This window comes from Oxyura jamaicensis, chromosome 5 (assembly GCF_011077185.1).
Source record: "Oxyura jamaicensis isolate SHBP4307 breed ruddy duck chromosome 5, BPBGC_Ojam_1.0, whole genome shotgun sequence".
Lineage (NCBI taxonomy): Eukaryota > Metazoa > Chordata > Aves > Anseriformes > Anatidae > Oxyura > Oxyura jamaicensis.
Genome location: NC_048897.1, coordinates 18,950,761 through 18,978,084, shown reverse-complemented (window position 1 = coordinate 18,978,084; position 27,324 = coordinate 18,950,761). Strand labels below are relative to the sequence as shown.

General features: G+C 46.7%; 1 protein-coding gene and 2 long non-coding RNA genes across 12 annotated transcripts in view; 2 read left to right on the top strand and 1 right to left on the bottom strand.

Moving 5' to 3' along the window:
• SLC8A3 (solute carrier family 8 member A3) overlaps window positions 1–27,324 on the top strand; it is a 99,744-nt gene that overhangs the window by 15,543 nt on the left and 56,877 nt on the right. For 9 of the 10 annotated variants that reach the window (XM_035328913.1, XM_035328919.1, XM_035328921.1 and 6 more), the window contains one exon: window positions 3,035–4,846. In XM_035328913.1, coding sequence (XP_035184804.1) covers window positions 3,081–4,846 — 1,766 coding nt within the window. In that variant the 5' untranslated portion in view covers window positions 3,035–3,080. The remainder of the gene's footprint in view (window positions 1–3,034; window positions 4,847–27,324) is intronic. The other variant, XM_035328922.1, reaches the window with a different exon arrangement.
• LOC118168493 lies at window positions 7,244–25,489 on the top strand. The gene is made up of 4 exons (XR_004751597.1): window positions 7,244–7,314; window positions 14,345–14,346; window positions 22,776–22,937; window positions 24,592–25,489. It is a non-coding gene; the product is annotated as an uncharacterized LOC118168493 (long non-coding RNA).
• LOC118168495 lies at window positions 11,513–11,925 on the bottom strand. The gene is made up of 2 exons (XR_004751599.1): window positions 11,800–11,925; window positions 11,513–11,693 (listed from the first exon to the last, which is right to left on the bottom strand). It is a non-coding gene; the product is annotated as an uncharacterized LOC118168495 (long non-coding RNA).

Below are 27,324 nucleotides of genomic sequence, written 5' to 3'. Positions count from 1 at the left end.
TAGGTTAATGCTGTTCATGTTAATGAAAGCATATTAAGATCTTATTAGGCAGTGTGTCCAGGGGCAAAGTTCCTATTGATCTCAGTGGGGAGTTTTGTCTGTGTCAAAAAATAACAGGATCGGATCATTGTTGTATCATTTTAGAAAATGATTGTGACCTCCACTTAACTTTAAAATGTTTGTCAAGGCAAGTGAAAACCCGTGAAGAAAAAAATGTGTTCTCAAATTCTGAGATTTTAGCCTGCAACCAGTAGTCTGAGTTCGGAGGTCCAAAAGCATACGCAGAGGCTGATCTGACAGAGGGTGTTTTTGAAGCAATATGCAATTAGTTTGAGGAATAGTAGTAGAATTACCTTCTGTTCATATCAAATTAAAAATTGAACAAGGGCTGGAGAGGCCCCTGGTTGTTTTGAGGTATGGGTGGCATTAGAAACCATCACAGTGTTACGTGAGGTGGACAAGTAGTATTAATGACACAAGGTGGTCGTACCACAGAGAGGGGGGAGCAGCGATTTATTTCAGAGGCCACATTAGTTATTGTGATATTACTAGACAGGGCTCTAAATTTAAGTGTTACTTAGACTCTAAAGTCATGTTTGTAACCAAATTTAGGAGCTTGAGTCACATAGATGGCTCTGAAATGACTCCTGTCTTTCTGTCAGACGTTTCTACATGGCTGGTCCTGGAAGACACTGTGCCTACTGGCTGCTGTGCAGTTAACTAGCCTCTGGAAGCTGCAGGAGTCAAGAGGTTGGTAGATAACTGCCAGGAATTGCAGTACAGGAAGGAGTGATGTGCCCGGGGTGTACCGGAGCTGCTGTACACGTGCAGTTGCTCTCTGCATGCACCTGGAGCCAGGGGCACCTGGAAAATGTCATCTTACTGTGGATGTGTGCACATCTATCTCGCAGCCCATCGCTGCTCATTGTGACTCTGGCCCTTTCTCAAGGATTTCCCTGAGCCTGGTAAAATACCCTGCAGAGAGGAAGGAAAAACAGAATGGGAGTGTCAAACTGAAGCCAAGCTGTGTGTGCTAGGTAGCTCGGTCTTCCCTGCGAGATGGGAGATGTTGAGAAGGCTGGGCTGCCCAACAGCCTTCCCCAGGGCTGAGGTTCCCCTGGTCCCCAGGGGCTGGGGTAAAAAGGAAGATAAATCAGCATTTGAGAGAAAAGTAGGCTAATGTGGGAAAATCTGTCTCTTTTGAATTAGTCCAGGTGACATGAAGTATATTATTTTTTCATATCAAGGGTGTCAGATATGGATTTGTGATCCTGATACTGCATAATCAATTCTCTCCCCTCTGCTGTGCTCTGTCAGGAATGGTTTTGTTCATTTGCAGTCTTTGTTCCTGCTTTCCTTCCTGTTTTGCTTGTCTTTATAGATTTTTATCTGAAAGTTGAAAACACTTTTGTTGATGTTGGGAAGATTGCACCCGCTCTTAGGAAGATGTGAGCAACACAACATAATGATAAACAGCCATTTGAGATGCCTTTGTTAATGCTGATAAAATGAAAATGTTGCCTGGAATACATGCAGTGCAAGGGGATGAGGAGGGGGGAATGGGACCCCCTCGAGTTCAGGGACCAGTTCATCCCTTTGAACTGTCTCCATCTGAAGGTTAGGTGTCTGTTCTAAATTGTCTGTACGTGCTCTCTGAGCCACGGAGAGAGATGGGAAAGGACAAAATTCCCTCTGGAGATGTGCATCTTACATACATCTTTTGGATCAGAATGGGGTGGGACAGGAAGGATCATCCCCTGAACTGTCTCTTTCCTCTGACTACAAAGGGAGCCTAGGCGACTTAATTTAATTTACTGCCCAAGATTTAGATAGTTACAGCAGGGGAAATGAATCCTGGTCCTACTGATTTAGCAGTACAATCCTCAATGAAAGTTAGCGGGAGTTAAGGCTCTTGGACCTTCCAAATACTTTAGATAATGTTGCTATTAAGTTTGATGTTTCCTGTGAGATACTTGGCTGTGGCTGGACTTACAAATGTGGTTCTTCAGCTAAGCCTGAGACCAAATTCTTCCTGATGTCTGGTGTAAAGGAAGGAGAATAGTGTGGTCCATAACAAAGTGAAGGGCTGAGATTCCAATTTTAATTGGTACAAGTCCTGCAGCAATGTAGTCCATAAGTAACAGAAGGCACTATTGTGCACTGATACGCCCAAATCTGCATAGTACATTACATCAATCAGCTGGTTTGTTTTTGCCTGGCATTTTAGCTTAGAGATTACTTTCATTTTCGAGGATAATTGAAAATATGTCACTTTCTTAGGGACACAGGAAGAGTATTTGTGGGTACATGCATTTTGCTGTATCTTGTCGGTTCGTGAGCACAGGTCTTTGTAGTGTTTTTGTAGTTTTCTGTGACCTTTTAAAGGTAGGATTACTGATGTAAAACGTGATCCTCCAGATCAGTGTAAAAGCTGGTGAGAAATGGCCTTTAGAGCTTTGCCAAGCACAAGTCCTCTTCCCTATTTCCCTGGTGACATCTTTACCTCCTAATGTGGGGCCCCTGTTCCTTAGAAGGTTAGTGGAGCCTTGGAACCACTCGGGCATTCTGCAGCCTACAAATTAACTTAATTTTGAAATTGCTAACTGGCCTTAAAAGGTGCTTCTTGTGTTGCTAGTTATTCCTTGACTTGTCCTATTCCCCGGGTGGTGCGACAGGGTTGCGTTTAGATTTGGTTTCTTGTGCTGAGTTGAACTGCTGTCTTCTGGGGAACATGGTGGCATCATTAGAGCGGCAGCTGAGCACTCCTATTGCATACGTTGTAGGTCAAGTGCAGGCTATTACATAGTTTTCCTCTGAGTTAGTTTTTTAGCAATTCATCTTCATCTGCTGGGCATGTAAGTGCTGCACTTTGTTAGAGTCCCTGCTAAATACCTTCTTCAGAGTGACAGAGAGACAACCCTTGCATCTCTACCAGTACTCTTCCATGGTGAGATACTGAAGTGCATTTGGGTAAATGTTGCATCGTTATTTTCTCTCATGCTTCCCTCCCCCCTCTCTGTTTTGTTTGTTTCAGGTTCTCGGCCTTTTTGGATCTACACAGTGGAAGTTGCATCTTGTGTATGGCGTGGTTAAGCTTGCAGCCTCTCACCTCAGCCTTCCTCCATTTTGGGCTGGTTACTTTTGTGCTGTTTTTGCATGGTTTGCAGGTGGATGCTGGCCTGACGGGAGACTCAACCAGTTCAGTACAAAACAGCTCGTGTTCAGGATCTTTTGACTGCAAGGAGGGTGTTATCCTGCCAATATGGTACCCAGAAAACCCATCCCTTGGGGACAAAATTGCCCGCGTTATTGTGTACTTTGTAGCACTGATCTACATGTTCCTTGGAGTCTCCATCATTGCAGATCGTTTCATGGCATCTATAGAGGTCATTACATCGCAAGAAAAAGAAATCACAATTAAGAAACCCAATGGAGAGACCACAACAACCACCATTCGGATTTGGAACGAAACTGTTTCCAACCTGACCCTTATGGCTCTGGGCTCCTCTGCTCCTGAGATCCTTCTATCTCTGATAGAAGTGTGCGGGCATGGATTCATAGCTGGAGACCTGGGGCCATCCACAATTGTTGGCAGCGCTGCTTTCAATATGTTTATCATCATTGCCATCTGTGTCTACGTGATCCCCGATGGGGAAACCAGAAAGATAAAGCACCTGAGAGTTTTCTTTGTCACAGCTGCATGGAGCATTTTTGCTTACATCTGGTTGTACATGATTCTCGCTGTCTTCTCTCCGGGCGTGGTTCAGGTCTGGGAAGGTCTGCTCACACTTTTCTTCTTTCCACTTTGTGTCCTTCTGGCTTGGATAGCAGATAGACGTCTGCTTTTCTATAAGTACATGCACAAAAAGTACCGTACTGACAAGCACAGGGGCATTATCATAGAATCAGAAGGCGATCACCCGAAGGGAATTGAGATGGATGGCAAGATGATGAACTCCCACTTTCTGGATGGAAACTTAGTGACTGTGGAGGGGAAGGAGGCAGATGAATCTCGCAAAGAGATGATCCGAATCCTTAAGGATCTGAAGCAAAAACACCCAGAGAAGGACTTGGACCAGCTGGTAGAAATGGCTAACTACTATGCCTTGTCTCATCAGCAAAAGAGCAGAGCCTTTTATCGCATTCAGGCTACCAGAATGATGACAGGAGCTGGCAATATTCTGAAGAAGCATGCAGCTGAGCAAGCCAAGAAGAGCACCAGCTTGCATGAGGTGCGGCCAGATGAACCTGAGGAATTCATCTCCAAAATTTATTTTGACCCGTGCTCCTACCAGTGTCTTGAGAACTGTGGTGCTGTTCTCCTGACAGTGGTGCGCAAAGGAGGGGACGTGTCCAAGACCATCTACGTGGACTATAAAACAGAGGATGGCTCTGCCAATGCTGGTGCTGACTATGAGTTTACAGAGGGGACTGTCGTCTTGAAATCAGGGGAGACCCAGAAGGAATTCTCAGTGGGAATTATTGATGATGACATCTTTGAGGAAGATGAACATTTCTTTGTTCGGCTTAGTAACCTCCGTGTGGTTGAGAGTGAGGAACCTCCAGAGCTTGGTAACTCCCCATACCCAAAGGCCATACTGGCTTCTCCTTGTGTGGCCACAGTGACTATACTGGATGATGACCATGCTGGCATCTTCACATTTGAGTGCGATGTTATACATGTCAGTGAGAGCATTGGTGTGATGGAAGTCAAAGTCCTAAGGACATCAGGTGCTCGGGGTACAGTCATAGTGCCATTTAGGACAGTAGAAGGGACAGCAAAAGGAGGTGGAGAAGACTTTGAAGACACTTATGGGGAGTTGGAGTTCAAGAACGATGAAACTGTGTAAGTACCCCATTCATTTCTGTTTCTGGGTCTAGTTTTGGTGCTTAACTCCACATTTTGCCTCCATTACAGGTGAACGCTGACGAGGGACAGGCTCCTTTCTTCAGCTTTCCTTCAGTTTCCCTACTTACCTCTTTCATGCAAGAACCGACAGCAGGATTTAGGAGAGTCATTCCCGAGAGGGAATGACAAAGTGAGGCTTAAAAATACTGCAGGGGTTAGGATGAAAATACATCATTTTCTGAGATCCTGCACTCAGTCTATGGGTTAATGGTGAGTTAAGGTAGAGGGAAAAGAAAAAGAGGGAGGTTTTCACTGGCTGGGCAAATATGGGAAAGCCTCTTTTTGCAAACCAAACATGGAGGGCACAGGAGTGTCTTACTATCCCAAGATGAAAAGTTGACAACAGTTATTCCCAGGCAAGCAAGAGCTGCTCAGTAGGTATGGGGCTTTATTTTCACTTGAGCAACACATACCTTACCACATACCTGTGTCCTTAGGCTGTCTGTACAACTCACAGATCTGTGTGGAACCTAATTCACAGCATAGGCACAGCTGCAAGCTGTTCTGCTGGCCTTGTGCGATCCTTCCAGCCTTTATGTCCCCATGGTCTACCCATATTCCCCATGTCACCTTCTCTATGATCTTCCTATGTCTGTTCTTTTACTACCTGTGGTTTTTCTCCTTGTAAAATACCATGGCAATTGGCAATAATGGTCTAAAGCACTGCAGCTCACAGCCTGTCCATGTGGCTCCATGACCCAGTGTTTTCATACAGAATAAAGAAGGGAAGCAGAATAGTCTGCACCAGTCCTGTTAATTCAGCACTTTTATTGCGTACAAAGTAGCTGATATGAAGCTAGGAAGTAATAAAGACCAGAGAGGCGATCATGTCTAATTGCTTTAAGTACCTGCTGTTAACATTAGTGGGGAATGAGAAAAATCCCTTAGCTGAGCAGGGAGAGGGAGGGGGTGTGAACCTGGTGCTAAAACTCCCTAGTGTTAAGTGCCTAGGTTCCTCTTGTTAACACCTAATCACTTGAGCCATCAAAGGAAGAATTGTGCAGACTTGCAACTGGCATCAGAGAAATGAAATCTTTGTACCAAGCCTCCCTTTACAGTACCCAAAAGGATGTTAATACATTAAATGCTATGGAGTAGGGATGCCCTAATTCAGTAGCACCTTCTGCCTTAGCCCACTAAACCACTTAATCCAGCTAATATCCACAGTCCTGATGCTTGATTGTACATGTCCTTCCCTATCAAAGGAACAGGAGTTTCTGGTTGGCTGGATTCAGCCACAACCAGAGATGGAGAAGGATCAGCTGTCCTCATGTGGCCTTTCCAGAGAGGTGGGCAAAGCAGGTTAGTCTCAACTGAGCTTCTAGCTAATTTCTCCAGAGAAAGCAATGAAGAGGTTAGTTGTGTGGATACAGTCTCCTGTGAGGAGACTACCTAAAATAGACTAGGTATAAGGAAAAAATTATTTACTGTGAGGGTGGTCAAGCATTGGAACAGGCTTCCTAGAGAGGCAGTTGGTTCCCTGTGCCTGTCATTGCTCAAGGGATATTTGGACAATGCCCACAATAACGTGCTTTAACTTTTGTTTATCCATAATGTGGTCAGGTAGTGGGACTCAATGATCTTTGAAGATCCCTTCCAACTGAACTACTCTATTCTATTTTATATAATGACTACTGCTATGATCCAGCCATATCTTGAAGAAAAAAGACTTCAAGATCCATCAGTGAAAGTCCAGCAGTTTTGGGGTACCAGAGAATAAGGCCATGAGCCATTTTACTCCAAACTGTACTCCCTTTTATCTGCCTGCTGATGGAAGACTTATTTTTGTCTTTGAAAAGTGTGACAGAAGGTCAGAGTGTAACCGCATTTTTGCTTCACTTGGGTTAAAACAAACCACATTCAGCAGGACCATGTGCATCCCTGTAGGACAGACTCTAATGAAAATGAAGGCAGTCCAGAAAACGAGTACATGCCAGATGCTTTGCACTGTGGTTTGTGTCCCAGAGAAGATGCCCTGGAGCACAGATAAAACCTGTGTGCTGTACTCAAAATTGTGCCCACACTTAATGCATTAACGTGGCTTTCACTTCTCTGTCGGAAGGCTGCTGAGAACAAAGTTTTCCAGCTACTGGGGAGCTCTGGCACCCCTTGTGGCACATAGGCCATGGGAACAACAGGTACATTTATTTTGAAACTAGAATTGGTACACATGGCTCCAACTAATAAGCCTAACCACGTAGGCCAGCAAGCTGCCTTTATTCATTCCCAGGTTGCATTTTAACTCTCCAGGTCTTCTGGGAATGGACTTTTGGTTTGGAAACATGTGAAGGTAGTTTTTGGTAATCATCCCTCAGCCTTTAAATTCACTGAACACAGGCCAGGTGCTGCCTGCTCTTTGCTGAGTGTGGGTGGAGGCAGCTGTAGAAACCGGGAGGAGCTGATAGGTGAGTTGCAGCTCTACCTCATGTTTATGGTTTCTAAATCTGAATGCAGAAAAAATAATTCTGAGAAATTATTCAGACTGTGAACAAACTTGAGGCAATTCAGGTCTGAATTAGGAATTCAGACCCACAATCAGCAAATGTTGTCTAGTTTTGGTTTCCCCTAATTTGGGAGGACAGGTGAATATAGGGTGTTTGGGGCAACTTTGCAGTTCCGGGGGGCAATGTGTGAGTGAGTGGTCCCTGTGTTGTGCAGTACAAGGCTGTATGAAGACACTGGGTCACCAAACAGCCAAGGTTGTGCCTGGCTGAATGTTTCAGGGCCTGCCTTTGAAATGCCTTGCCACCGAGGGGGATCTGTCAGGAGGTGATGGGGTCTGCTGTGCACTGAAGGGGGGACTGAGGGTCCACAAAGCCATTTGCAGAACAGGAGGAAAAGCAGGGAAATAATGTTCAGGAGACAGTTCTAAGGACAGGGGGGCAAAAAGCAGAGAGGAACGTGCTCCCTGCTTCAACTGGCTGCTTACACCCTTAGAAAACATGAAATGTGAGCATGGGTTTCTGCTCTGATGTGTGAGCTGTTCATAGTTTTTTATGTACTCAGTATGGGTTTCTGCCTCCTTCACTACTTTAACCTATTCATTCTCCTTGTGGAGTCCCTTTTATAACATTTTTGACTCGAGAAGGAAGCAAGTGCATGGGAAACCTCATGCAGCTATTTAAGACAGTGCTAAGCTTTACTGTGGTTATGCACGTATGCTATGATTGCAGCCACAAAGAAACACTGCTCACTATAAGCCAGAGGAGTTCACTCCCAGCTGCAGTTCACTCCCAGCTCATTCTCTGACATATGAATTAAAAGCCTTCAGATTGCATTCTGCAGTGGCAGGCAATCTAAGTAGATTTTAGGTCAGCCTCCTTAAATGTAGCAATGCCCTAATTAATCTGAGGGGCACTGGTTTACACAGTGTCTTTGAGATCAAACTGTTGGAGGGAGACTGCCATCTACCAAATCCCCAGGGCCAGTGGTGATAACAGCGAGCACTTCTCCTTAAAACTAAATGGAGAAGGGGCCTTTGCTTAAACATTATAAGACAAAATAAACCATATCAGGGTTGTTTTTAAGAGGCTTTCCCTGAAGTATGAGGGACTAAAAAAAGCTGAGTTGATGCATAAATTACAGACTAAGAGGAAAACAGATCCTGCCACCGGCTCTTGCTTACTGCCTCTGTTTCTTTCTAGACTAACGTGGTCAAAGTTTCCTTACCCACGTTTGGGTGGGAGCACAAAGAAAGCAGGTTGGGATGAGGAGGCTCAAAACAGTGCCACTCTTACTGAAATATGGTCATATGCAATGTGTGCGTGTGGATGTGTATGGGTGTTGGATAGCTGTCACGCAAACTATGTAATCTTGAATGCTGTCATCTGTTGGGAAGGGAATTGATCAGGTTTTGAATACTTGATAAGGCTGCTGCTTTTTCATTACACTTGTTACTTCTGAACTCCTGCTCCAGTGAGGCTCAGATATGACCTAAGCAGCTGAAGTAGACTCCTAGTTTTCTTGTTGACTAAAAGGAAATTCTTGAAGGATCAAGTTCAAAACTTAGATCTTTTTCTTTCTTTCCTTTTTTTTTTTTTTTTTTTTTTTTTTCCCCAAGATGACCAAACACTTTTCTATTAAATAACTTTTTATGTAAGTAAGCTTTGGTTTCTAGGACGTATGAAAATGTAGAAGAGGATTGACCAAGTTGCTTTATCATGTCTAAGCAATACAGAAATCATTAAGGGCCAGCAGCAAAAAGTTAGTTTCTTTTTAAATAATTTTCTTTCTGCATAATAAAAGGGACTCCCAGCAAGTCAAGAGAAGAAACTTTAATTTAAATTGCCATTTAAATTCATACGAAAATTTGTCTGTCTTGCTTCAGAAACTTTAGGAAGATGCACAAGTTACCAGTAGCTAACTGATATGCCAGCTGGAAGACAAAGCGACGAGTTCTGTGGCCATGGTGTTTGCTGCAGTTAATGTTTAGGCCAACAGATCTATTTTGTTGCTTGCCTGCATTGCTGGTTGCTTCATTATTTTCAGCATTTGCAGTCTACTGAAGGTGTAGCCATCTGCCATGAGTCCGTCATACTGTGTATTGCCTATGGCTCAGGGAGAAGCTGGATGCCGAGAAGAGCTGTGATGTTAAACTGGCATTAAATAGCCTGCAAAACCTCTTTGGAAAGTCAGAATGGCTTTGGTAACACATGGAAACCTAGAGCCATTTATCTGTGCATGTGTTAGGCAGAGCTCTCAGTTATGGGAGGGCTGTCTCCTCCTTTAGAACAGGTACTGTTGGAGACAAACGTGTTTAGGCTGCCTTGATGGACGGCGAGGCTTTGGTTACTTTTGGCCTTTATGATTTGCAGAGGAGGTTGTTTGTAAGTTGCACATTGCATTTCCTTGCCTACTTCTGTCACCTTCTCTCCTGTGTGCTGTGCCACCCTTGTTTGGTGGGAAAGGTGGCAGTGGAGAAAAGTGAATGGCAGTCATTTGTTTGAAGGACATCATAATGCGGTTTGGTGTAAGTAATCGTCCTTCCTTTTTGCCATTCAGTACTTGAGGAAACCGTCAATTTTTTTAATCTGATCACCTACATAGGCATGGTTGCAGCCTTTTGAGGGAAATGCTGTTAGTGACACCTAGCTCTTCTGTGTGTTGTTTCACCAGTAGGTCTAACTTCGCAAAGGAGATCAGGGGTTGTTATTCCCGTTTTGCAAGTGGGGGAAAAAATGCAGGGAAGGTGACTGACTTCTCTTCCCTCTGGATTACCCAGCAGATCAGAGGCAAAGACAGGAATAAAACCAATCTCCCTGACCCGCTGGCCTATGCACCCTCCAGAGGAGGGTCTGTGCACATCAAGCTTGTAATTTCCTGTTATTGAAAACCACAATGAACTTATGCAGATTCACTGACCTCCCCAGCTATCAGGCAGCAGATTGGTACAGATAGAGGCGGTAGCAGAAATACCTCCCTATCCCCCTCAAGCTGTCAACAGTAACTGCAATTTAGGGTGCTCATTTTCCTAAATTAAATTTTGGTCATATGGCGTAGAGGTGTACTGAATCTGCAGACCCTGGCTTGTCTATGTCAGCTGTGGTGACACAAATTAATCACCTAGGTCATGATGAAATTATTCTGATAATCTAGTGTGAACTCCTGTTCCACAGCTCTCATACACTCTGCACTGATCCTGATGTTCTGGGCTTGATGTAGAACAGCTCTCAAAAAGTTAAGACTGAGTAGTGGGATTCCAGGCGATGAGAATTTGCTGTATGAGGCTGATTTCCTGCTCTCAGGACACTGTTCCTTCCCATTTTGGCTCTCTTGAGATTTAACTTTTAGTGAATCCTCCAAACTTTTCCAGTTTATTCCCATCAGAGGATGAGCTCCTTCTGGCTTTCTCTTGCTCCACCTTCACATAAATTGAAGGTTCTTGATTCCTGTTTTAATCCAGGTTAAGGAAGAGCAGTAGCATCTCCTCGAAAGGAGATAGTGGCATTACAAGGAACAGTCAGAGGAGAAGATCCAACACTGCTCTACGGCTTCATTTAATGATTTCCTGAAGAGGAAGGAGAAGAGCAATTTTGTTTCTCATGGCTAGTTATCTGACCTGTCCATCTGAATTCTTGATCCAGGCAACATATTTCTTCTATATTCCAGTGACCTGATTTTGTTACTGATATTGACAGTCTCAGAGCTGGTCCCAATTAAAAACAAACAAAAAACACCACCACCACCCCACTACATTGTGAAAGGTTGTCGTATTTATTTCTTGCTCTGAAATTAATGTTTTTTAACAGTAGCAGTAGTTTTAATGTAACTGAGGTCATTTACACACACACACACACACGCTGAGTTTCTGCATTAGACCTGCAGTAAGGTCTAGGTGGTGTGACCTGCAGGGGATTAGCGCAAGGTGTCAGGCGACTGTTCCTGGAGCGTATGTGAAATCATCCCCTACAAATGTGAGAGAGTGACACCATCCTGGGAAGAGGAGCCCTGAGCTGACCTTTACCTTCCCACTTCCCAGATAGCCTTGTTGGCAGGTGTCGAGTGGGCATTCTTGCCATCAGCTCACAAAGAAGGATAAGCCGCATGCTGTCTCAGGGACTGTGACTTCTTGCCCACCAGAGGAGGCGTTTGTATGAACTTATGTAACAGCATTAAACAAAGGGGGCCTGGGACCCCAGCTCAAAAGAGAGGCATGCACGAGGCTTTGCAGAGCTGGTGTGTGCTCTGAGCTAGCAGAGGAGGCCCTGGGAACCTCATGGGGTCCTGAAGCAGGAGACCTGTAGAGGGGCAGCTCTGGAAGGCTTCTGGGAGACTGGTGATATTCCTAGTTTAGAGCAAACGCAGGGAAATTCATCATGCCAAACAACACAACCAAGCTTTGGGTTTAAAAATGAACAGATCAGAACTGATCCAACATAAAACAAGTTTACCACAGTTTGAGTGAGCTTTGCCTCCTTTACTTGTACTGGCTCACGCAGTACTGCATGAAGGACCTTTGAATGAGGGGCCTACAGACACACTCTGCACACAGGACTGCAGAGGCACAGATCACTTTTGTTTCCTGCTTACAAAAAGGGGGAGAATCCACAGATCAAATAGTGCAGCCTCAGGGCTGAGAAGAAATGCTGGGGGCAAGACTTGACAGATTGTACATTGCTCCAGTGCTAGTATGTTTGTTGTTGCTTTTTTAACCCACAGTGGGACCATTAATTACAGCATTACTTTAATGTATATGAGACTTCTAGCAGATCAGAGTGCCAGCAAGGTTTCTGAGTCAAATATGGGTTTATCCTTTTCTAACAGAATGGCAAAGCCTAGAGCCTCCCTGACCAGAGGTTCAGAAGCACATTTCTGTTGTGGCTAAATAGGAGAAGCTGACCTTGGTGAAAGAGGGCAGCTGTTTCAAATGTGAGGTGATTTATCTGTTGCTAGCAGTGTGGCTTCTTTCTTATTTACCTCATGGCAGGATAAAATGTGATGATAAGAGAACTTGCCACTCTAGCTGTTGTAAGTACCGTAGACCAAATTCATCCTCTGTTTAGCTTCAGTAAAAACAGCAGATTTAAAGCTGGGAGGAATCTGGGCTGGTATGTATTTACAGCTGTCTTGGCAGATGGACTGTTGACAGATGAGGCCCCTCAAGTCTCTGCTTGGGTGCCAGCACTTCTTGCTGCTAGCTTTTCAACTGGAGCCAGTCCTGGCATAGCGCGAGCACTGGCTGCTCGGAGAGCTGGGCCGTTTGGGTGGTTTAGGCTGGAAGGGCAGTGTGGTGGAAGGCTGAGCATCACACCTGGAAACAGGACTAGATCTTCCCACCAGTGTTTGCAGGACCTGTCCTTAGGAAGCTGCTGGGCTGCCTTGAAGCCTGATGAGCCTCGCATGGAGCGTGGCACTGTGACTGCACCCTGTGAGCCCCATCAGCCTGAGCATCTTGCCACCCCCAGCAGGACAGTGGGTGAAGAGAGAGAGTGGAAATTCTGTTCCTTCCTCCAGATGTCACATCCTGACAGCTACCACCATGTCCTGATGCTCTCAGGAACAGATGCACACCAGCTGCTCAGGAGCAATGGCCAACCCTTCCCCTTGCCAGCTACTCCCAAGTGATGGTGCTGAGCTATTCCGGGTATCAAAGGAGCCCGGGGCTTGATGCTGCTTCCCATGTAAGTAAGAGCTGTGGCTCTGATCTTCTGGCCTCTCTGTTAGATTAGGAAAGATCTCCTCCAACACTTACAGGATTTTTTTATTTCTTTACTGTTGACCTGGCCAAGCAGAGCTTTCAGGAGTGGTTGTTCCTGTCTCTGCAGTTCTTGTGTGGTGAGTGTCACGATGGTTTATTTACAGCTGTGCCTCTCTAGTACTCCATGTAAAGGCATGTTGTTAGAGTGAAATGCAGCAGGAATTACCTTTTCTGCCTTTGTGCTTCTTTCCATGAGATAAGCAAGCCAAAGAGGTCCTACCCTCGTAAAAAACACCACCTAGGCACCATACTGCTCTGCTTTTATCCTTAAAGTGTGATAAAGCCAACAATATTTAATTTGGAAATTTCCCCTCCTGTTATCTCTGCTGTACCTGTCTTTCCTCCTGAATTAGCCTCTCCTTTACCTCATCTGCTTGATCATGTTGGCTTAATACTTCTATCTCTGCCTTCTTTAGTAGAGATAACTGGGCTGCAGTGCTAGTGAGCAAGAAGGTGCCAGGGACAAAGTACTGGCTGTGCAAGAGTAAATAAGTACTGAGCTGTCTGCTTCTAAGACATCACAAGTGTTTCTTTAAGATGCCCAAAGTATTTTGGGGTTGGTAGTGTTGGCTTTGAAAACTCATAGTATTTTTTTTTTTCTTTCTGTAGTGGAGTTGGGGAGTGAAAATGTGTGATTTGGCAGCTTTTCACAGATGTGTCCTGTTAGCTGACACCACCGGAGGTGGGCAGGGCTGTGAATAATGCAAAAGCACAGCAAATGGACTATGCATGAGCAATAACTGCTTGCCTGGCAGCCGGGCTCCTGGAGTTTGATCAGCTGCATGCTGCAGAGCAATACCTGCACGCTGGGCAGGGTGGAGTGCGTCGGGCTCCTGGCTGCTGCTCACCCACCAGCATGAGCAGCCGTGTGCTTTATCTCGTCAGTGACTGTGCTGCCTTTCCTATAGGAACATCTTCGTTTTCTATAATTAGCTAGTCCTTGGCATAGCTGTCTTCCTTGCTCTTTTTGTGGCCTGACAAGCAGGGAGGTGCGAGACATGGGAGCGAGCGCAGTCTGTAGGAGTCAGAACTGATGGCAGCTTCAGTAGGTCATTCGACTTTGTGGTGGGCAGCTGGTGCTGGCTTTCCCTTGAGGTGACAGAAAAAAATAATAGGCTCAGGGGCCTGATTATCCCATCCTTTGTATGGTACAGAGCAGAAAAAAAAAAAAGCATAGCAGCTGTGACATCTCTGCTGGCTGACAGTGAGTTGTGGGCAGCAGTCTTGGAGCAGGAGAGAAGTGCAAGTGTGGGGTGGTTTTCCTGGTGCACAGCCCCTAGAAGAGAGGATGGAGGGTGACCCTGTCCCAGGATAGCTGTTTGCAGCTGTGCTAGAGGGCAGGACAAGAGGACAGGTAGGCTGCGTGCCTGGTAAACCCTGGGCTGCTTCTTAATGTCTTAGGAAAGACCGAGAAGGGCTCTCCAAAGGAGGCTGAGACCTCCCTTGTACATCTAGCCTGGCATGTGATGCCTTGAGCAGCGCTGCATCTGTTCTGGGAAGTGACCCAGAAAGGACCACTGTCCCCTCCAGAAAGGGGACAGTCCCAGAAAGGGGACAGTGGCTGCCCTTGGCGAGGGATTTCTCTCCTGGGTTGCAGGCCAGGGAGTTTCACTGGGTGGTAAGGATGCAGAGGAGTCCCAAGGGAAAAATGCACAGCAACAACAAAACTTGTGCTAAGGGCACCTCCTTTCCAATTTTGGCGGGGGGAGTTGGGTTTTGAGCGAATTGCTGCACAGTGTAACGGCCCACTCCCTGGAGGGTACATCTAATGGAATTAAAGGGTATCTCTATCTTGTTCTGGGCGGCGAGAGCTTCCTCGAACCGCTGCCCAGAATACTTGTGAGACACCCTATAATTCAATTAGAAGTACCCTCCAGGGAACGTATAATTATATCATATCTATGAAACGTAATGACAGCCCCCTCGTGTCACATGGTGAGCAACTCTCTGCCGCTGCCCAGAACCTTTCACCGGTAAGGAACTAATCTGCTTAGCGCAGATTGAGCTCGCTGGGCTGCAGCGCTCACCCGCCTGCTGCCGGAGGGGATCCCTGCCAGTGGAATAAACCTGTTAGCGGCATGCCAGCCCCGCAGCCCCCTTCCCACCCTCTGGCTGGGGCTGCTTGCCTCTGCCTTGCCATCCTCTCTGATGGGTTTGCTCCCCGAAGCTTCCGGGGGATTTTGGTGGTCTGGAAGTTTTCCTGATCCTTTTCTTTTTTGCTGTTTGTTGAGTATCAACAGTCTGATGTGATGCTGAAGAGAATGAGCTGCGGAGTAAGCAAAGTGTCATTCCTACCTTCCTGCACCAGATAGTAAAATTTTAATAGGAGTTGGTATGCTCTGGGGAGAGAAACAGTTACTCTGCATGTTTTGCACCTCTGGTGTGAAACACTCTCACCTAGTCCTCTCCAGCATTTGAGATGGCTTAAGGCAGTGAGGAACACTGAACCTGGCCAACACGTACTGGTTTTCCATGGGATACTGCAGTTTCAATTTATTCTCACCAGCTTAAATCAATCTTCAGAAAACTGGAGAAGGGAGGGTGAGGTGAGGCCTCAGAACGACTTTGTGTAGCCTCAAGAAATCATGTAGAGGAGTTTCCTTGTGGGAAGTCCACGGGGAAACAGCACCGTGATCAAGGGATGCCCCTAGTCTGTTCAGGTCTGACAGCTGCTCTGGGAAGGCTGTGTTGCCCCAACCCTCTGTCGCTCGGCAGCTCCAGACGGCTCTCCCAGAAGGTTCGTCCACCCACATGGATAATTAAACCCATCTACCTGTCACGAGATTGTAGTTGCTGTCAATGCTGTTACGATGCTGGCTGTCAATCCTGAAGCCTCTTTTTGCCCTCAAGTGCTGGAGCTCTGAGTAAGTCTGGAATATGAGATGAAGGCAGGGATGAGAGTAGGGAAGGCACTGTGGGGAGGTGATGGGGGAAGTGAGCAAGGTGTGCCCTGTTTGAGGCAGGAGAACCTTGTGCTGACCCCAAAGGTGACTGATCTGAATCCCAACCAGTCTGTGACTGGTGTCTTGGGGGTGAGTCACCAAAGGGAGCAGAGATGTATTTAGATGGAGTTGTTCTCTCCTTGGGGATGATTATACAGGGAATCACAGACCTGCAGGGCCACAGGGGGGTGCTTCCAGGGCTTGACAAGGACCTTAGCTGTGGATTGCTAAATACTCTGGGGAAAGGCAGATGGAGAACAAGGTGGTTGTAATGATAAAGAGAAATGGATGGAAGCTAGTTGCTCAGGACCATGGAGCCTTGCTCTTCTTCCCTAATGTGGGACTGGGGTTTGGTGTCTTGCTGTGGGGCCAACACTTCTTTCAGGACTTCTCAGTCAGTGGGGATGCCTTGGAAGTAGATTCAGATTTATCTCCTCATTTCCATGCCACTAGCTGTTTGGAGAAGAAACTTCCAGCCTTGTTGAGGGAAGCCAAGGGAAGGAGGGGCTGTTTTCTGCTTCCTCCTTTTCCCTACTGCTGTCTCTGCTCAGACTCCCCCAAAACTATAGCATCTTGGAGCCTACCTCCTTGCACTACCTATTGCTTATAAACACTTCAGATTGCACTGGGAAGCCATCTGCTCTTTTTCAGGCATCGCTGCCTTTAACTTATTATAGCTTGGAGTGAAGAAAGAAGCAGCTTTCCTCTCAGTGCACATCATCTCCTCCCCTCTTGGCATCCAGGTATCTGTAAGGATGGTCCCTAGCTCTGAAGGTTGCAGCAAAACAAGAGGTACAGCAGGGAAGAAAATGTTGAGCCGTTGTGTAGACCCTGATGGTTCTCAAGCACCACTTTGTCTAGAGCAGGAGAGGGACTTAAGCAAACAGTCGTGACAGGCTCTTCCCTGGCTGCGTTAAGGGTTGTGTTTTTGCTACAGCTCTGGAGTTACTCTCACTGCTCACTGCACTTGCACAAGGAAATCATTGAGGAATAATAGATAAGTTTTCTGTTCCAAGGGAAACCTCTTCCTAGCTGGCTCAAATTTCATTTACCTTTAGAAACAGTTAAACACTTTCTCTGTAACAAGATGGGGGGACAGTAGCATGCCCAAGGTTATCTGAACTCCTGTAGACAGAGCACAGAGATTGCCTGAGGAACATTGAGGTAATATCATCTGTTTACCTTGGGCAGTTCTTTGTGGCAGTTATTGGCATTTTGCATTTATATTGATATACATACTATATATATATATATATATATATATTCTAAAGGGTCACTTTACCTGCCACCCAGGAGCAGCTGCCTCTCGGCAGGCTGCGTTGGGTGGCCGTGGGGTGCTGTATGGTACCAGTCCCACAGGGCAGGGAGCGATTGGGGCGAGCAGCTTTGGGGCTGGCAGGGTCGGATGCAGCGTGCCTCTCCTGTGAGGAGCCATCCGTAGCTCTCAGGCCGTGCAGTGACCGCTGGAAGGGTGAGCACCAAGTGTTCGTGTGGAGCTCAGCGCAGCCTCCAAGGGGGTCTGTGCTGGGCCTGGAGGGCTCAGCCCCTGCTGCTTGGAGGGATGCGGCCGCTGCACCGGCGCAGGCTGGGGGCCAGCTGGCTGGGAGCAGCTCTGCAGGCAGGGAGCTGCGCTGCGGGGGGAGCTGCTCACCTCAGGCAGTTCGAACCAAATCGGGGCTGAAGCAGTATATTGACTTAGCAGCAGCATATAATTAACCAGCAATCAGTGAACTATATGAGGATCGATATCAGCAATACACTGGATAAACCACAACAGCAGATGCCTACATGATGCTGATGTTCAGCTATGGATTTCTAAATACCGTTCCATAAATGATCCCTCTGTGATGGTCCTGTTTTGCTTGTGATGGGCCCCATATTCCCCCACCAGGCTTCTTGGTCTCCTTGGGCATGAGTCAGCAGTGTAGCATGTCTTCATTGTTAGCCCTGTAAGTCTGTGTGCTGCTGACCTGGGATTTTGCAGGCTTCAGGAGGGGTTTATTTCTTGTAAGAGACAATCAGCTGCAGCCCTCACTGGGATGCCCAGGGAAGGTGTCCCCAGGCTGCCCCCCTTCTCCCCTACTCCTGGGAAGAAAGACATCTGTGTTGGGCTGGAATTTCCCAGGCCCGCTTCTTTTCTGTGCTTTTTTTTTTTTTTTTTTTTTTTTTTTTTGCATCTGGAGCAGGCGAGATGCTAAGTAGACTCGTGGCAGAGCTCCCCGGGAGACTGCTAGTGCTGTAGCACATGAGATTTAGCGGAAAGGTGGAAAAAGCAGAAGTATATCAGAAATAATACTTTAAAAAGTGCTGATGATAAGGAGAGCACAAGTGCCATCTATTTGAGATCACAAATGTCGTGTATTTCATGCAAAGTAACACAACAGCTAGCCTGGCTGTCTTTCAAGCTTAATGTCTGGTTGAATTTCTTCCTTTTTATTTTTTTTTCCTGTTAACATTCTGTTTTAAATAGAATAGTCCTCTAAGGGCCCAAGCTGGAGCCTGTTATATGTGATAGAAAGGCTCCTGCTGTTGGAGTGGGTGGAGGGGATGGCATTAACCATCTTATGGCTGGTATTTGCTGTTCTGTTGACAAGGACAGTGTTCACCCAGCACAGAGTGTTTTGCTGTCATTTTGATGTGATGGGATGGAGGAAAAGTATCCATGCAGTCATGGCAGCTTATTCAAAGTGTCCCTTCTCAGGCAGCCCAGGCATCCATGTGCCGTGAGGACATATCAGTAAATAGCCATGAAACTGGGACGATTTTAACCAAGATCTGCCAGGACAGGAGTGCAAGCAAGCACTGAAATATTTAAGTCCTGTGCAGACTGGAATGACTTTTATTTTCCTAGCTGAGAGGGTGTGGAGATTTCACAGACCCAGAGGGTGAGCATGTGAAACAATCCTTGGGAACCTCAAATTTCTGGTGGTATTTCTTTGTAAAAAATAAAATAAAAGGGCAGTTTAGAGCCCTTTGACTGCATGACATTTTTGTTTCTTCAGCTAACTTAAAAGTACAAGAAGAAGTAATGAACAGATGGGTTTAGCAGTAATAGCTACCATTACAGGCCTTTCCTGCAATCGTTGCTACTTCCCCTGGGTTTCAATGAGAGCAGGAAACCTGGGTCTCTTCCACTGTCTTTCTTTGCCTGGGTGGACATCAGGAAGTTTCCTCTGAAGTCTTAAAACTGGGGCTACATGTGGCTATTGCTTCAGTCATTGGAGGGGTTAAATATTGATGATTAGGGTTGGAAATGTGACATAAGAGATTAGATCTAGAATCCCATTTTGCTGGTGCACTGATGACAGGATCTTATCAGCCTGCCACTCTTATTTGATTACTAACACTTGCTACTGCAGAAAGTGAAAAGGAGAGATGGGAAGTGGCTATTGATCAGCAATCAATAGGGGCTGAGGTGCTTTCATCAACCCAGAGAAGACAGCGCATCCACCTGCTAATTGCAGCCTCCAAATCCCAGAGGGATGCTCTGGGCGCTGGGTATTGGCATGGCTGCTTGTCGTGCTATCAGACCCATGCTAGAAGAGATCAGTCTTGAAATTAGTGCTTTTGGCACTGGCCCCACATTAGCTGTGCCATTTTGTGACAGCCACCCACGTTCCAGCCTAAGGTTAGCCGCATTGACTAGATTCATCAAACATGCCCTGGGAGCATGAGGAACAGCTCAGTATTGTACAGTGGGGCTGACTGCACTCACTGTTTGAATAATGATTCTTCATTAAACAATCGGGGCTTGTGCAGCTGAGAACAGGAGCGAACATCCATGCTCTTGGAATCAGCCAGATGGAATTTCATCCCCCCTACCCCTCCCAACATATACTCGTATATGTATCTTCCATCTCCTCTCTTTCTCTAGCCTTCTGCCATTTCTTGGTTTGCTTTTGCCTCCAGGTGCACCCCTGCTTCATGTGCTTTAAAGGTCCTTGGAGAAAGGAGCCAGGACTGGCAAGTAATGCAAATACAAGGCAAGTTGAGGAATGGCATACATCATGTCAGTGTCACCTCCAGTATGGAAGTTCTAAGAGATTACAGAGAGCAGTGTCTCATGCAGCCCCTTGTATTAAGCAGGCTCAAGTGCAGATGGTCCTGAAGGTCCTGGTGACCAGAAGGAGACCATTGCCTTCCCTCTGTTCTTCCTGGAGCTAGAGTTAATGCTGGGCAGGGCCATGCTCCTCCCTGCCATCCCTAGTTATCCATGCAGAGCCCTGACACAGGGCCATTAGTGACAAATTGGGCCGTCGCTGGGCCCAGCTAAATGGTCTTTAATGCTCAGTACACATCAGCACGACAGACATTTGATGGCATTTTTGGCATCAGGCAGGGAATGTAGCTTTGTTCTGCACTAGCAGTTGCTGAAGTGTGTTCAGCCATGGGAACTGCACAAAACAGAGACTTTGGACATGACTGAGATTCTGATGTAGATGTTCACGAATACCATGTGCTCTAGCCATTCCTGCTTTTCCTCTCCTTATCCTTTCTTTTCGCTGTTAAGATCGCTCTTTTCCCATAGTAAGCCATGTGGAGCTGTGCAGGCTGCTCAGATCAGGAGCTGGGAGCAGAATGCTTAACATGGGGGTGAGAGCTTTTCTGCAGTACTGAGGTAGGGTGCCAACATCTCTGCATCTGTGAAGCTGAACCTCTGTCTCATGGCCTCCTGCCTGGGGCAAAGGTGATAGTTTTCTGCTAAATCCAGCACTGGGATGGAGAGCCTTCTTTCTTTTCTTCTGTTTTCCATTTAAGCCCAAGAGAGGCTATTTTAAAAAAATCTCATTAAGAGAATGCTCCATTTGCATGATTAAGTCCTAGAAGTCAATAATGCCAAGCAGAACATTAATTCTGCCCCCAGTGTGTATAGTTATGAAATGATATTTAATTACACAATTACAAACTGTTTATCTGATAATCAAATGTACTCTCAGTGTCTTCCACACGCAGAGCTTCATATGTGAAACATCTTGTTGTATTTTTGTATTCTGCTATACTTCCACCACTTTAATTATCCCAATCCTGTCACATCGAGCTGAACTGACCAAAGCCTAATCCTCCCTTAATTTTTACTGGGCCACTGGTGTCCATAAGAAGATATTCCCTTCATATTGAGCTACGCTGGTGCGAATCAGGCAAAATAAGACAAGGAGCTTGTGCCTAGCACAGGGGGTTGTCAGTCCTTCTTAATTTGTGGGCCTTTCAGATTATTTTAGGGGGATATATAAAGCCCTTTGGAAAAGACTTAGTTTGCTCTGTAGTGTGTAGTGATTTTTTTTTTTCCCAGTAGCCTTTCATGAATCCCCTGGGAGCAGTCTGCAGCCTGCCATCAAAGTGTTGGGCTGAAAACCACCACTCTAGACTTTTTAGGCAAAACGTTCCCTTCCAAGCCAGTGACTGTGTGTCGTACCATTCACTGTCCATTAGCACTCCATTTCAGAGGGTGAAACGTTTAACTTCAGAGCTATTTTAGCTGCAAAACTTAGGTGGCCTAAATGCGCCTGCAGTGTTTCTGTCTTATTACGGACTGTTATATTTAATTTCTAGTAGGTTGTGTAAGAGCAGTGTACCAACCTCTTTTCTCATGAATGACTCCGAGAAGGTCTGCCTGTAAGACATGAAGCGATTCCTTCTACTGAGAAGTAGTGCACTTATGGATATAATTTGGCTTTGTGGTATTTAAATAATAAGCCTTTGTTATGTTGTTAATGCCTGCACCATGTGTGAAGGGAAAGGACTACATCTGGTAAGCATCTCTGTTGTGCCATGGGACAAAATTAATTCTGGCATCGTCACATTCCCCTTGATGTTGCCATTTAATGTTGTTGACGTAGTACGTGTGCCAGAGCATTCATCTAAGAATGCAGATTCAAGCATCACTGCCCTTACCAAAATCAAATCAAATCATGCCTTTTAGATTTTTTTTTTCCCCAAATAGCTCTGTGCATGCATCTTTCTCTTGGTTTGCTATCTCCATCATGAAACATGTATTTTTCTTAGTGCAACCAAATAATAAAAAGCAACCAAATGACAGCGGTATGCTGGCACGTAGAAATGTTCTCTGGTGTCCAGAGCTGGCTGGGCACAGCTTGGCCTCTGTGAGTAGCAGCAATATGAACACCCTCTAGCTGAAGCAGTAGCAACTGTTTGGTGTAGCTGAGTCCAGGCTCTGACTGTGCTGCTCTCTGGAAAGCTTGTGGTGGCTCTGGCCTTTGCCACTGCGAGGGGTAGGAAGTTTCTGGTCATTGTTACAGTATTTAGTTGTTAGCTGAGCTGAAGATATGCCCAGTTGTGGAAAACTTGAAAAGGAGCAAAACGAAGGCAGGGCAGCTAGTGTCTAGGTTGGTGGCAGTGCACTGAGCACGGTCAGGCCACAGTCTCCCCAAACCAGGCTGGGCCAGTTGTGTTTTTATTGACTAAGAGATTGGCTGCAGACATTAGTTAAAGTCTGTTAAATCCTTCTGTGGCTGATCTTGCTCCCGTGGTCTTATGCTAGTCTAATTGCCTTTGCAGGAAGATTAAGCTGAACTGAACTGAGGTCATGTTCTTTCAGAGTAGGAGTGTCCACATGGGGTTTTCTCATGCCTTAACTCCACGCTCCTAATTTATGCAGCTAGGCTTTCTGGAGTCTCCCCAGGCAGACGAGACCTTCCCAGTGTTGCTGGGTTGCAACTTCCTTATGCAAGGTCTGAAGCACATGCCTGTCTTCTAGATTCAGCACGAGGACAAAGGGAGCAGAAGTAAGTCTACAGTCCTCAAAGAAATTGGCAAATGCTGCCTGGAGCATCTGGGACTGAGACTTTGTCCTGGGGCACACAGAAGCACCTCCGAGATCTGGCATTGTTGGAGGTTGTTGGCCATGCAGGCCATGAAGGACCCAGCACAGGTGAGCTTGGAGTTCATCCCGATACGGGTCTGTCCTGTTGTGCTCCCAGCAACTGCTAGGGCAAAATACCCCTTCATGGGCAAAACCAGAAAATCCCCCTCAGTTACGTCTTCAATTGCTATAACTGAGTAGGCTAGTATTAGGTTGTGTTTTGTACTGTGGTTTTGGTACATGATTTCATTTCTGTCCCAATGGTGATAGAGTTGAGCTTCTTTTCCAGTCTTGGCTGTATATGATGAACTAAGATTTGGCCCTATATGATGAACTCTTTCAGCTCAAAGGGGAGTAGCACATAACGTGAGGGAATTCCTCTCCCAGCCCTGCCTCTAATTTGCTTTGCAGACACGGGGAAGTTGCATGGTCCATGCCCTGCTTCATCCACGTGCAAAATGGGGCCAACATAACAACCATTACACTTCCTAATGCTACGTTATCATAGAAAGTCTCTTGCCCTGGGTCTTGTCCTTGATCACTGCTCGTTGTGCTACTTTGTTCCAGAGAGACCCAGAACAGAGCATCTCTGCCCCATCACTCTCCTTGTGGAGAAGGGCCCATAAATTAGGATGTCGAGTCTCAGCAAGTAGAGGCATCTGAGCTGTGGAAATAAACTGTCTGCTGCCTGTTACCCGGGAGGTAACTGTCACTGGTGTGTGCCCACTCCTCTGTCACGTCTGGCTCCGGCCCCACGCACCCCCATCAGCTCTCGCATCTCTCTTGGATGGGGTAATTGGGTGTTTAGAGCTCCTTCTTTGCTGTGGAGCAGAGCTGGTGCCCATAGCCAGCAGGGAGCTGACTATTGCGCAGAGCTGAAGGCAATGTCCTGCTTTTCTCTCTTAAAGAGTAGCCCTAGATGTTGTATTTCAGAACGGAGGTGCCAGAACAGGGATAAAGCACCTGAAGGTGATGGGAATTCTCAGTTCCTTTCACTTGTTGTGGCCTTTTAATAAGGATGTGTAGGAGGAGTCAGAGGGATTTTGAAGGAGTGGAACAGGGTCAGAGAACAGACTGCTGCCTTAGCAGCTTGCCCAGCTGCAGGTGAGGATGGAGCTGAGGGCATCTGTCCTGCATTAGGTGTCAGTATGGCAAGGCACTGGCTTCAGCAGAACTCTGTGCAGGATCAAGTCCTTAGCCCTATCCAATGGCATGGGCTGGTATCAGAGGGATACAGAACCCAAAATTCATGTAAGGTAGGTTATCTTCAGTGTCATGGTATGCACAAGCATCTTTTCCTTCTGGGAACCAAATTGGTTTTTCAAAAACATCCATTGAGCTACACTGGAATGGAATCACCGGCTGAGTTACACCCCTGGGTCTAATGCATTTATTTATATGTAAAGTATAGAAGAAGATTTTCTTTCAGAGGTAAGGAAATATCTTTTAAATTTTACTTTTAGGGTATTACCCGCTTAGCATTCTCTGCTCTCTGAAGAGCTGTGGGAAGTTGTGCCCTGGCTCTTCCAGGCTGGATGGCTGTTTCTCCCACCATGGTGGTGGTGTGCCACTAGGGGTGGGCTTGGTAGCTTTGAAGGGCTGTCAGCACAGTGTTAGCTACGTGGCAGGGAAAGTTATGGTGTGCCATTTGCAGAGCTGCCAGGGATGTGAAGGATGTGGGTCAAAAATAAATGTGCTTTCGCTTTCTCCACCAACCTCACAGGTTTAGTGCTATCCCAGGCCTGGTGTCTGTGTGAATCACCTCTGTTCACCCAGCCTGTCTGGGTAAGCTGCTCTGTCTTCTAGAAACAGGATAGCCATGGAAAAACAGACTGGGGAGCCTTCTGGTTTATGGACTAGCACCAGACTTGCCCGTGTAATTACAAGACCTTTATTGCTAGGCGAAGCAGAAAAGGCTTTGCCGGGCTCTCAGATCATAGGCTAGACTTGCAGAGGTGGCAGTTAAAAAATAGTGATCTTTTGACCTGAAAACTGAGCCTATTTCATATGGAGGGAAACAAAAACAAAATCCAGCAACAAAAAAAAGCCAACAACACCACCAAACCAACTGAAAAACAAATTACAGAGTTCCTCTAACGCTAACCACACTCTGGGGAGCTAAATATGTCTCTCTCAAATGTTCAAAGCATCTAATTAGCAAAGCCAGGCAGTCACTAAGGAGACCACCAGCCATCTCTGAGCAAGACACGTGTGTTTTGCTGACGGTGTTGGCAAGGTCACCCCTCTCCCTTCTTTCCCACCCCCCACCTCCAGACCTGACGGAGCGGGGAGCATCTGCCATCCATTTCCCCCTGCCAGGGAGTGACAGGAAAGGTTCACCGGGAAGATGAGAAGCATGACTGATGGCAGCAGAGCCTTGCTGAATTATTGCCTCTTGCGTGGGGAGCAGAGATTTGCTTTGGGGATGCTGGGTTGTAAATCATCCATCTCCTTCTTTTAAAGGTGATCTGAAGAGCTTTGCATGCAAGAGGGAATTAACCAATTATTTCAGAGGACAGGATAGCATTTGTAAGCTTCAAGCTCAGATATGTTTACATATTGAAAATGAGAACTGAAAATCACTTCTTTGGTAGAGAAGAAAGAAAGCAAACCTCATTTTTGGTGGTTCCTTTTGTCTGGCCAACAGCAACCACTGAATCGGTGTTGGAAGGGGTTGCTGTATTTTGGTGCTGTGAGTCTGAAGTACATATGTTCCCTCCTGCTCTCCTGAGGTGCAGCTGTCCCAGAGGGAAGCTGCTGTTGTACCTCTTTGAGATGGGGTGAGTGGCCATGAGGGGCTGGTCCTCACAACCCCAGTGTAGACCCACAGACCCGTTTTCTCTCTCATCATTAGGGAGGTAGACTTAGTGTGTGGAAGTCTAGGCCTGTGTTAAGAGTAATTTCAAGGTAACTGGTGGCTAGTGCCAGGGGAAATCTGTTTCTAAGGGCATGAAAAATTCCAGGCAGTAAATAGGGCTCTTTGGATATCCCCACCCCAGTGCCATGCCACTCTCTGTAGCCACCCAGTCTGGGTATGGAGGCAGCAGGAGAGGGATCCTCCTTGTCCTGCTCGTTGGGTCGTTTTCCTGTCCAGGGGATGAATTGCTCACTGCCGTTTGGCATGGTCAGTGCTGGAGAGCAGCATCCCCCCATGAGCCTGCTTGGGCTTTATTGAAGCACTGCCTGGCTCTGAGGCTCCCCCGGATCTTTCCGTCTCTTTTGTTTTTATTGCAGCCATAAATCTCCCAGGATCTCTCTAGTTGGAAGGGTGGGAGGGATGGAGAGGGGAGATTTCCCGTCTAGAGCATTGCAGGCTTTTATTGACTGTCAGCAGGAGCAGTAAATCTGCGGCAGGAGGTGTGCCTGGCATCGGGGAGCAGAGCACCGAGCGCTGTTGCCTCCAGCAGCTGAGGCTGGATTGGAGATGCTCACAAGCACTGCCAGGGAGCTGTAATGGCTCTGTCCTGCAGCTGCAGTCAATCCTGAGGGCGGGATTGTCGTGAAAGCTTCTACCTTTGCTTTGCTTGACCCGCTCACCTGTTCATGCCATGCGTAGGCTGCCCTTGCAACCCTTCCCTCTGTATACAATCCATATTCTCCAGGGCTTTCCATTTGTATGATCTGGGGGTCACTGGGACTTGCCAGCCTCCTGTGTGGGTCCATCTCTGTCTTGTTGCTCATCTTGCAGAGCTGGGGATCCAGCCTGGTCCCTGCAGGACCGGCGTTGCTCCCGATCCAGCAGCAGTCAGGGCTCATCTTCGAAGCAGAGCTGGGCGTACATCCTTGGTGTGGCCCAGCACGATGGGTCATCTGCTTCTCCAGGGTGAGGGTCAGAGTGTCTCTGCAGATCTGTAGCAGTCTGGGACTGACAGAAGAAAAACCAACCCTGAAACATTCTGGCCAGCGCCAATGCAACGTGCGGATGCCTAGCACCCGGGATGTTTCCAGCTAGCTGCTTCGTTTAGCCAATGTTTTTCAGCTCCAGCCTCTAAGCCCAAACTATCTTTGTTTTGAGGCTTACTCACTTTTTCCTGCTACAGACTTCTTCCCTGTGTTTGTCACAAGTGGTGTGTGTGTGGGCAGCAGGGCTGGTGTGTGACACGTTCCCCTGCAGCCCAGCGGGGCTGGCACCGGGAGCCCCCATGCTGTGGCTGGGGCAGCACACGACAGCATTTAATCAGAGGTGCTGGAGCTGCTGGGATGGAGATGAAATCCCAGCTCTTGTCCTCTGTCAGGGAGGACATTTAAACACCAGACCAGGTAGCCCACAGGGCTTGTACAATCTCTGTCACTGCAGGATTTAAACAACAGATCGGATGACTGTCAGGAATGGCAAAAGTAAAATCAAAATCATAAATAAAATATTAAATAAGCTCTGGGTATAAGCATCAGCAGTCCTTCCCAGGAGCCTTCACAGAGACCATACTGTATGATTTTGTAGTAAATAAGTATACAA